The sequence below is a fragment of the Kogia breviceps genome, chromosome 13, assembly GCF_026419965.1.
Source record: "Kogia breviceps isolate mKogBre1 chromosome 13, mKogBre1 haplotype 1, whole genome shotgun sequence".
NCBI lineage: Eukaryota > Metazoa > Chordata > Mammalia > Artiodactyla > Physeteridae > Kogia > Kogia breviceps.
The window spans coordinates 42,809,950-42,821,956 of record NC_081322.1 but is presented as its reverse complement, the minus strand read 5'-3'; the positions used below and the strand labels follow the sequence as shown (position 1 = coordinate 42,821,956).

Sequence of the window (12,007 nt, the reverse complement as noted above, 5' to 3'; positions counted from 1 at the left end):
GTTTTCACAGAAGAAATACGGAATCCTTGGGACTTTAAACTTGAAAAAGATGTTTTATCAGCTTTGAGAGTCTTGTAAAATTAAACAGCCTCTAGGTCAAAAAATAAATGTACATAATAGATCTGAAAAATACTGAAATGACAGTTTTTCTAAAAGAACAAACTCTATTTAATAAATCCATTAAGAGAAGCATTAAGGGTAGCTTTTTGTTTTTTTCAGCAGTCATCTCTGAGCAGTAGTAGTTTATAAAATAGGTACTTGTTAATTGAGAAAAAAAAATACTTTCAAAACATTATCAGAAAATAAGTGTACTTAATCACTCTATTAGTCAGTTACCACAACAGAGCAAGTGGCTGATTGGAATAATAATTCTTATAATAAGTAGATGTTTCATGAATCAAAAAAAATTCAGATGAAGAAGGTGGAAGAACTATGTAAGAGTTGTAACAGAAAGGCTCTGTAATCATCTGGCATCTTCTTCATGTTGTACCCATGTTTAGAAATGTATGTGATAGGTACTCCAGCAATCTTCCAAAGTCTTCTCTTAAGATCAAGGTTAACTGTGATCAAGTTGTAATGCCTGTTCTAAATATTCTTAGTATTAATGCAGTCAGCTGCATAGGTTCTTTCATATGTGTATGGGAATCCTTCAAATCTTTCCCTGATGATCTTTAGAGTCACTTAACACTTCTTCCCCAGTTTCTCAAATTTAGACATTACATAGTTAGTTTTATAGGGAGATGCACTTGTCATGCAGATCATCTTTGACTGCTCTGAGAAGAGTTTAACTTTAATGGAAGAGTTGATGAAGTTGCTATCAACAAAAGATGTGTTGAGATATTGGATGTTATTTTAGAAGACAAATGAGCAGGAAGGGTGTTGGGAGACTTCTCTTTTCTTGAAGCCCTAGGACTTTTCTGGACTTCCTTTTTAAGAATTAATCTACCCTTTTCACCTCTGATCTCTGAGACTGAGCCTTTGCCTCATTGTTGCATATTGCCTTGCTTTCCTTTGCTTCTCCTCGCTCTCTCGTGTTATAATCCTGCTCTTTGTTCCAGAATTACCAGCCATGTGGCACTTTCTATCAAGAAAACACTTTTGTAGGTCCGTGAAAAGATCCATTTGGCTGTTCTATTAAATTAATCAGTTTTATTAAATTAAGTGATTTTCTCAGAAATTTCAGTCCTTTTTATATAGAGGAAAGCACATGGATATATGTTATCTTTTTCTCCTGACAAGTTTGAAGGCTACTTTGTAAGTCTGTAGTATAACAGTGGATCACAAGCAAATCACCAGAAGTTGAAATTTACATTAGGGAATGTATTTTATAGGGCCTTTAAGGAATAGGAAAAATGAAAAGAATATTATTGCAGAAGTTTGAGCCTAGTTCTTTTGACATTAGCCACTTAAGTAAGGAGACATTTTTGTGACATTCTTATTTTTGTTATCTAAGTAAAAACTAATGTCATTCAATACCCATTTAAAGAAATTAGCTATGGAAGTATGATAAAATATTAGCAAACACGTTCTAAAAATAGATCTGGTCTGCCCATGAGCCATTATTACCACAGACTTGCAGAGTAGCCATATATTGCTTACATTAGTAAACTGGGGTAATCTATAACTGTAGACATTGGATGAAACTTAAAAGTGTTAAGTGATGTAATATGGACAGGCTGCACATCCCATAATTCAGAGTGACTTTATAAGCGGTTATGTAAAACCCAACTTTATAAATTTTTGTGATCTTTCACTCTGCTTTTTTGGCTTTTATGAATAATGGTATAATAATCAGAGTAATTTGGAACTTCTAATTTGATAGCATTACAGTAGTTTTCATTCTCAAAAGTTTTTGTTCTCCACCTAAGACTGTAATCAGTTCTTCTTTTGCCCACACAATTTTCCCATTGAAGTAAATCTTCATGCTTATTTTCCTTTGTACTATAATCAAACATTTTTTATGGTGGTCACTGTGGAAGTCCTCAGAAGAAGTACAAAGCAGCTCCTTCTAAGGTGGATGCAGATTGTCAGTTCAGTTCTACCAGTGCAACTGTGTGACCACAGTGAGCATATTTTTCACCTAGTTTCTGATGTTTAGCTTCCCCACATTAATCTCATCCCTATTAATATTTAATTCCATTAAACTGAGTCACCTTCCTCTTAAGTTTAGAGGACAAACTTATCATTACGGAGGCCTTACTTTATGTGAGGACCAAGTCTTTACTAAGAGGGAAAAGGAAGAAATTTTCATTTTTCTTTCTCCGCATTACAACTGTTTAAGGACAGTAGAGGGTAGAGGGGAGGGGTAGAGAAGTGACAACAAAATGACCTGGGGGATCATTTTCAAAATACAGTATCCACTCGTGCCCTCATACTTCACCCCGCCCCTACTCACATTATATCTCAATTATACCCTCACTCATACACTTTACTGCTAATGCCTGCCTCCCACCCCAATTTTTAGCAGCCTCTTTGCCAAGTCATATCAAGTAAATACATAATCTAAGTAAAAACTACTTTTGCTTTTACAAAAGTAACTTTGAACTAAGAACTCTAACCATCCCACCCCTTCCTCTATAGAAATTCTGTAGGTACCACTATATCACCCTTTTCCACCTGAGAAACATTATAAAATGTAGATTTTTAATTTATATCATGAAGAAGTAGTTCTTCTGGTTAAAGGTTCAAATGTGTGGTCCTTGTTTAATATTTTCATTCCTTCTTTAGGTATGATCCTGATATTCTGCTAGGATATGAGATTCAGATGCATTCCTGGGGTTACCTCTTACAGAGGGCTGCTGCACTGAGTGTTGACTTATGCCAGATGATCTCTAGGGTGCCAGGTAGGAAGCAGTATTAATGTTTTATTGTTAACTACAGGGCAAATTACAAATAAATAAAGACAAGATTATTGTTTTAGCCTGATTTTTAATACTAAATTGTGTAAGTTCTATAACTCCATTATAAACTTTAATCATACATATATCCCATTTTTATCCAGCATTTTAAATATTTTTCTACATTATGAGATCATCTTTATAATCATTATGAAGCACATAACATTTTTTTGACTTGATATACCATAATTTTATTTTACTTGTTTGGTTCTATGTTTTATCCATTTGGTGAGGAAGGAGGAGATGGTAGAGGAACACTAACTGTTTTATTATTTGGGTGTCAGGCTAAAAAATTACATGAATTTTGAAGGCTGTTCCCCAAAAGTGTGATTCTAATTGAAGAGAGGGGCAGTAATAATATTCATATCAAAATTAGTTTTTAAAGCATTTTTAAAATTATGTTTTGTTTATAGTTACTGAATTTTTAAATAACTTTGTTTTAAAGGCCCCTCCCCCCAAGTTGGACTAGGACAAAGTAGCATATAATTTGGGAGGTGTAAAGATCAAATACAAAGTTAGTAAAACCAATCAAGATACCTCCTGAAAGGGGTTATGAAGTCAATAAAATATCTAAAGTGTTGGTAAATGTAAAGGGAAAAGTTGAAGCTAGAAGATTGAAGGACAGTAAATATTTTGAGCTTTGCAAAAGTTTAGAAAAAAAGGCAGAGCTGCTTTTAGTTTTTCATTGCATTAATTGTTTGTAGCTTCTCTGTCCCTTGAGTGATAGGAATAGTGATATATCTCAATTTTTTCAACATTTCATTGGGGATAGGTTTCTGAACATTCAGAATAGGTAGCATGGGTGTTCAGTGCACTTATTAATTAATTAATTGTAATGAGTAAGGTATATGACTTCAGAATAATGAATGAAAGCTCCTGTCCTTTTAGAACACTGCTGAAACCATTTTTATGAGGCAGTAATGGTGCAGTAGAAAGGGCATGCTTAGGGGGAGGCATAGTAAAGAGCACCAATGGTAAAGAGCACACATTCTGGACAAAAACCACCTGTGTTCAAATCCTGGCCAGCAGGATTCAGACATCCAACAGGATAGGTTTCTTAACTTATTGATACCTCAATTTGTTCATCTGTAAAATAGGGATGTAATAGAACTTACCGCATAGGGCTATAATAAAATACTTAGAACAGTGCCTGAGAACATAGTAAACATTATGTTTGTTAAATGAAAAAATGAACGGAAAAATACAACACTTTTTTAAACTTTTTAAAAAATTGATTTACAATATTGTGTTAGTTTCATACAGTATAGCACAGGGAATTATATCCATTATCTTGTAATAACCTATAATGGAATATAATCTGCAAAAATAATGAATCACTATGGTGTACACTTGAAAAAAATCTTTTAAACGTTATGTTTTTAAAATAAAGAAGAGCAGTAGGTTTGTGTACATGGTCTTTGGAATCAGGTAACCTAGGTTTAGAATACTGGTTTTGTTACTGTATGGCCTGGGACAAGATAAAACATTTCTGAGTAGAATGTACTATAGTGCAAAATAAAAATTATACTAACATAATAAAGTGGCTGTATTAAAATAAAATAATGTTAGTAAAGTTCTTAGAACATAATAGACATTCAAATATGGTAAATATATTTATTATTCTAGAGCCTCTATCAACAACATTCATGTATACCCAGTGTTATATAGGAGAAACAAATTTTAATTTCTAATTCTAGATAAAATCATCACTTAGAAACTAGACTCAGAACTCTGTTCACTGTAAGAGGAACTCTTCATCTAGTTCTCCATACGTAGTTAATAGAATTTCACCCTGAATATGAAAATCATTAATTAATATCAACAAATTTTCAGAGAATTGTTTAGGTTAAAAATTCTACCATTTTTTCCCCCAAGAAATGACCAGTTTAATAATAAATATTTTTCATCCAAACACCAAAGAAATGATGTGGTGTTAGGTATTCATAAAAATAGCACCAGGGCTTCCCTGGTGGCGCCGTGGTTAAGAATTCTCCTGCCAATGCAGGGGACACGGGTTCGAGCCCTGGTCCGGGAAGATCCCACATGCTGTGGAGCAGCTAAACCCGTGCACCACAACTACTGAGCCTGCACTCTAGAGCCCGCGAGCCACAACTACTGAGCCCACGTGCCTAGAGCCCGTGCTCCACAGCAAGAGAAGCCACCACAATGAGAAGCCCGGCGTACCACAACAAAGAGTAGCCCCCATTCACCACAACTAGAGAAAGACCATGTGCAGCAACGAAGACCCAACGCAGCCAAAAATAAATAAAATAAATAAATTTATTTTAAAAACAAACAGCACCAGTAATTATCCTATTTAAAGAGAAAAGCATTTATTTTTTAAAATGTGTGTATATATGTGTTTTTATTGTTGAAAAATTTATACAGTTTTCAAATACATTTATTTCACAGAATTCTTTTATAACTTAAAGAGGAAAGAAAAACTGTTTTATTAATCAAAATAATGATTTTTCTCTTAAGTCTAATAAAAAATAAACTGTGAATTACATTTAATCTTTAATCTTCATCTTGAATTTTTATTATTCTCATTTTCTTTTGCATGGTTTGCTTGGAAATTTGGTTTCTTTGTGTCCTGATGCAACCTATATTCATTTCTATAGATGACAAAGTTGAGAATAGATTTGCAGCCGAAAGAGATGACTATGGGTCGGATACAATGAGTGAGATAAATATTGTTGGCCGAATTACACTAAATCTTTGGAGAATCATGAGAAATGAGGTAAGGTACTTTATCTGAAATTTGCTTTGGAAATAAGAGATTAGATCAATATATAGTGATTTTAATCATTATAGATTAGTATAGCTTCCTATATAGCTTATGCTTATTTGTGAATTATTTTATTATACTTAAGTATTGAGTTTCAAAAATAAATACTACTTTCTAAAATGCAAAGCTATAGAAGTATTTAACTTTGTTATTGATGATTTTTCCCCCCTGTTTGTGTCTAAGCACAAATAGCAGTGGCTATAAAAGTCTACAGCTATCATAAAATATTATCTTGTATGTATGGAATGTTGTATAGTTTCATCATTTTTTGCTCTTCAATCATTTTTACACTCAAGGCCAGATAAACTCAGCTTGACCTTTTTGATTTATTACAGTAATAAAAATTTAGTCTAGATATAGGAAAACTTTTTGAACTAAGGATATTTAAAACCTGGGTCAATTGGAAACACATTACTTGGAAATAGTTAATAGCAGCATCTAGTTGAGTCTTTGGGGGCCCAGGTAAGGATTTTTGGAAGTATGAAACTATCTTATTAATATGCAATCACTCAGAGAAATAATTCTGTCACCAAAAATGTAAGAAAAAAATACCTACAATAAATTGCTCTGTTCTCAGATTTTGGACTTGTAATATCAGATAAAATGTTTAAATTTAAGAGAGAACTCTATTCTTCAACTACTTGCTTTTGAAAATACTTTCTCTTTCTATTTTACACTCATTATCCGCTTTGATCTTTTCTGGCTCTTCTAGATTTATATAAAAATTTGAGTTTCCAAGCATGCCCTCTGCAATTCTTTTGGGGACCAATCACGGAGTAATTCTTCCAGATAAGAAAATATGCTCTTTATATAAAATTTAGGTATTCCCATTTTTATTTTTATTTTCTTTCTGTACCATGGACTTAAAGTTATGCTCACATTTTATCTAATTTGAAAATGTACCATACATATATCTGCTTAAGGATAATTTTTATCCTGTTGTTTTCTCTTAAAATATTGTCAGCACAAGAATCCTCCAGTGACTTCTAAAATACAGTTGACCCTCAAACAACATGGGTTTGAAGTACGCAGATCCACTTATTGGTGGATTTTTTTTTTCTCCATTAAACACATACTATAGTACTACATAATCCACAGGTTGGTTGAATCTGCAGTGCAGATTTGCAGATACAAAGAGCTAACTGTAAAGTTATACTCAGATTTTCAACTGCATGGGGGTTGGTGCCCTAACCCCTGTGTTGTTCAAGGGTCCACTGTAATTCCTAGTGACACGGCATAGGATATGGAAGGTAACAGAGATTGTGATGTATTTGGTTTGTATATTCCATTATGTATTTCAAACTTCAGTCTCTGATATTGCCTGAATGAACACATAAATTAAGTATATAAACACAAAATTAAATTATTGAGTCTTACTTAGTTTTAGGGGTCTTTTCATTCCTGAAGATCCAAAGAGCAACTATAGCAATTATCAACTGTTAGCTTAAAAGATCACAAATTAGAGAGTAAATATTTTTTCAGAGTTTAGGGCTTTCTTTAGTCCTTACTGAAAATTCAGGGTCAAAGGCTCTCTTTAATTCTAGGCTACATGTATACCATCTCTGATCTTTATTTGTATCTCTGCTGAACAACTGTGAAAAAGTTATGAGTCGGGTAATTTACACCACCACCACCCCCACTTCCTAGATGTGCCAAATTAGATGATCACTTTTTTCCTAACCCTAAGTACTCCTGGCAATTTGGAAATTTCCGTGAAATCCTGAATGAACTTGTGGGAAGTACTGTCTTGTATCTCTAGTTTGTTATAGGATTTTAAGGGTTACGACTTTGGCCCTAAGAGTTTCTTCATATTAGAGGCCCTCAAACTATTTTTTCTGGATTTAAACAGTTCCAGAAGCTCCTTTTTAATCTTTATTTATCTGTATCTCCCTCATGACACTTAGCTGTTTCTAGCTCTTTGGTTTTCTTAAATATTTATAGTTTGTTTTTAATGTTCCTTATTAAAAATAATTTATATTCACTATAAAAAATGCAGAAGAGTATGTAAAATGAAAGTGAAATCCAACATCTCCACAACAGTTGCACCCCCCAGATACAATTTACAGTTGAATGGATATCTTTTTTTTAATGCTACTTTGGATTTTTAAATTTTTTTAATTTGTTTTTTAATATACTAGTTTTCACTCTCCTGCTTAACATAGAATTACTGCTGTTCCCTCCAGACTTTGAATCCTCAGTAACAAACAAAGTGCCTCTGAAATAGTGCTTATGATATACTTAACTGCTTGAATGAAAGAATAAATAACTCTTCCCCAGAGGATTATATTTAGAGGCCTTCTAGATATCAACTTAATCCAGGCCTTACAAGAATTTGCAAACTAGGTTGGAAATAGATCTGATTCAATTCAACAAATATTATGGAATGCCATCTCTAATGCACAGATTTGGGCCTCGGTTTAGATCAAATTAAGATTAAGGGTATAGCTGGTTCCTTGATTTTAGCAGGCAGATTATCTGGGTGCAGATGTTGTTAGGTGGGTAGACATGAGGATGAGAAGTTCTGTCCTGGTTGCTTCAGTTTTCTCAGTGAAATAGGAACCACTGTTCTCAGCTGGGGAGGGGCTCTTTGGGTTTGAGGAGAGAAGAGTTATTTAGGAGAATTTGAGAGTGATTAAGTAAGAAAATATAGAAGCTAGGCATTGACAGCCCATTTGAGATTTGCATCAGCAAATTAAAAAGATACCTGCCAACTGTGTTCAAATTCACAGATATAAGTGCAGAGTAACAGAGGGTTATATTTGAGTACAGCTCACAAGCAAAGGGTTCATGGCTTTACTAAAATTTAATTAAAAGGAAGCAAGAGGGGGCAGAGAACTGAATGTTAGTGCAAGGTTGGGATTATAATGACTGACTGTGAAATTTGAGCTAGGTTAGGAGCAAAGAGGTCAGGGCACCAGGGGGAGTAACCCGGAAGGAGACGGCGGTCGGAGGATGGGTTACATGAGATTATGGAGAGGGTACAATTACCGGTAATCACAGGTCTTGGAGTATGATAGTCCGAGTGGCTAAGGTGATATGGAGGCACTGATGTGAATTACCTGAGACTTGTCTTCTGGTAGCAGTGTGGAAGGGGGCAAGACCAGAGGTAGGAAACCAGTAAGAACATTATTGTAGTAGCTCAAATGAAAGTTGACAGTGATATAGCGATTCACAAAACAATTTAGAGAGTAAATCCACAAGAATTGGATGTACAAAAAGATGAAGAGGAGGAGGTGTCAAGAATGATTATCAGGGTTCTGGCATAGATGATTTAAGATCATGTTTAGGTGGGAAAATGAAGATTAAGGATATAGAGCATGAGGTATCAGTCAGATATCCAGGTGAAAGATACTCAACAGACATTTCAATAGGAAAGTCTCAAATATGGGGTAGAGTCTGGATTAGAGGTACAGCCTTGGAAGTCACATGAGAGTGTGGATGAGCTCACCAAGAAGCGAATGGAGAGAGCGATCAGGATTGAACCAAGCACAATTTTGTGAATGCAAACATTTTGAGGAGCAGACAGAGGAATCAGGTGCTATGAAGGAGTTGTCAGATAAGATAGTGAAGAACACTCCCAACAGAGTCACTAGGAAGGTCAGATGCTTCCACACAAGCACGTAGGCCTGCATCTCAGTTTGGAACATTGGAATCTGGTTCTCATGTTCCCTATTACAGTATCTGTCTGTAATTTTTGACTTCTGATACTCACAAACTTGCAGGATAAGTAAGACAAGAAAGTAGTGAGGTATTATTCAAGATGAGAAAACTGACATTCACAGAAGTGACTTGCCTAAAAGCCTCATAGCTAGTATGGGGTTAAGAATCAGGATTGTGGGCATGCTCTCTGTCTTATTTTATATTTTATTTTCAGTATATATAGGGTAAAACATGTGTAAAATAAAATATATAAAATAAGCTCTCTGAGAACAGAGAGCATGTTTAAAATGAGTATGTGTCTGTGTATGTATGTATATACACACATATCCCATATATATTATATGGCCTTGATAGGGCATCTATCACTGACCCCATAGGCATGTAAGAGCCAAATGAGACATAAATGATATATACATTTAGAGGGAAAGACTGTTGAGTCTTGGTGCAGAGTGAGGAGGGAGTGGGAAGGAAGTACAGAGATGTTCTTGCTGTCAAAGAACACTCTAGAAAAGGAGACAGACTTGTCACCAATAATTGGTGTGTATTAGGGTGCAGAGTAAGCAGCTGAAACAAAAAATACCACACGGCAATGAAAAAGAATGAAATACTGCCACGTTGAACAATAGATGAATCTCAAACACAATGTTGACCAAAAGAAACCAGATAAATAATAGTACATATTAAATGTTTCCATTTATATGAAGTTTAAAAATAGGCAAGACTAATCTATAACTTTGGTGAGTATTGAGTGGGAAAGGACACAAGGGAGCCTTCCAGTGTCCTAAAAATTTCTTCATATGCATGGTGGTTAGATGGATGTATACATAAAAATTCATGAGTTGTTCACTTTAAATTTGTGTATTTTTCTATAGAAAGTTTATGTCAACCAAAATTTTTAATTGAAGACTCTGGGGAAATGAACAACTGCGGGAATAAGGTGATAGAGGATAATAGGGCACAGGTGCTTCCTTATGGTCTCCTTCCACTTTCCTTTTTCTCAGTTCCCTTGCACTAATTCTCTGATTGCCTCTCCCCATTCTGAATAATTTGTTTCTGAAGTGACTAACCATTGGGTACTGCACACTGACTCTGTGAATAGAAAAGTGTAACCATACCTCTGTCCGCTGGTTCCTTTATCAGTAAAATAAATGGCCAAGGACTATAACACTTTCTTCCTCTATCAATTCTGACTTTGATCTACATAGTACATTTTTCCAATGTTTAACTTACTCAGATTGCCTTCTAAAACAGGTAACAAACTCCTAATTCATAGTTTTAGATTCATTGTCAACTTACGGAGTAAATCACTCTGAAGATTGGAACATTCTAAAGGTAGATCATCTTAATTTTAGAGTTCATGTTTCCTTCCTTTAATTTTACTCACAGCTGGGATTATAGGTGATCATTTTTATGCTTCTGTGACACTAAGAAAACCCAAAGTAGAGTGGGTGCTATAAGGTTATAATATTTTAGTCTTAATCCAATTTATGACATAGTTCTATTTGAAATAAAATCAACTCAGAACATAGATCTGCCATCTGCCTCAGATATTGGGGACCAATTTCTAAAATTTAAGTTTAGTTTGCGATCACAGAATCCCCTAGTTAATCCTTATAGGTCAACTTACATGGCAAACTTCAAGTTTTCCCATAATGAGAGAGCTGCAGGACAACATGGTGATCTTTTCTGTAGAGAATTTTTGATTGTTTTAATGATGATATATACTCTAGCAGAAGTTTAGGTTTGGTCTAAAGTGCTATACTCTTTATTAGGTAATCATGTAACTACTGAGATCAGATATTTGGTTCCATTTTCTATGAAACTAAATAGGAAAAAAATTTAAACAATTAAAATATTCACTAGCATGTAGAAGAATCATTCAAATATGGCAATTTTATAATAAAATGAGTTATTTATTTTTGAGAGGAGTACTCCAGGGCAATACTGATTTTTGTAAAAGAAGTGGTAATTTACTTCCATTTACCCCCATAATGGGTTAGTACCTGCTTTATACTGGTGACTTTAGAATAGATAGGCTCATTCCAAAGTTTAAAAGTCCGTGTGTGTGTGTGTGTGTGTGTGTGTGTGTGTGTGTGTGTGTGTGTGTGTGTGTGTGTGTGTGTGTGTGTGTGTGTGTGTGTGTGTGTCTAAGTGTAAGTACATACACATACTCTGAAGTATGCCACATTCTGATGCTGTCGTTCTGGAGATTGATAGAAATTGTAGATAAAGAAGACCAGTTTTGGGGGGGTCACTGCACTGAGATGAGCTTAACATTCAATCCCTGTTTTGTACTTGGCTGGATTGTAGAAGTGGAAAAGAATATATTTTAAAATTGTAATATACAAATGTGAAGTGCCGTTTGAACTATTCCTCAGAACCTCGAGCTGACCTAGGAATGGTGACTGCTGGTTTCTTAATTTCCATTTTACACTGAAATACCTGCCATTGTTTAGATTGCTTGTGTCTTGTAGGTATTTCTGAGAGATCATCTAGCTAGAGGTATGTTTTATGAATTTGGACCCTTTTTCAGTATTCTTCTCCCAGTAACACAGCTTTCACCTACATATTTTGAAGATGGGAAACATTTCTGTCATTTCTTTTTAATCTTTTGCTCTCGGAATGAAATTGACTCTATAATGTCCATATATTGGGTCTTAGT

The 12,007-nt window shown here is 34.6% G+C and overlaps 1 protein-coding gene across 3 annotated transcripts in view; it reads left to right on the top strand.

Moving 5' to 3' along the window:
- Nucleotides 1–12,007, top strand: part of REV3L (REV3 like, DNA directed polymerase zeta catalytic subunit) — a 190,605-nt gene that overhangs the window by 135,164 nt on the left and 43,434 nt on the right. For all 3 annotated transcript variants that reach the window (XM_059083580.2, XM_067011663.1, XM_067011664.1), the window contains 2 exons: nt 2,728–2,843; nt 5,519–5,637. In XM_059083580.2, coding sequence (XP_058939563.1) covers nt 2,728–2,843; nt 5,519–5,637 — 235 coding nt within the window. The remainder of the gene's footprint in view (nt 1–2,727; nt 2,844–5,518; nt 5,638–12,007) is intronic.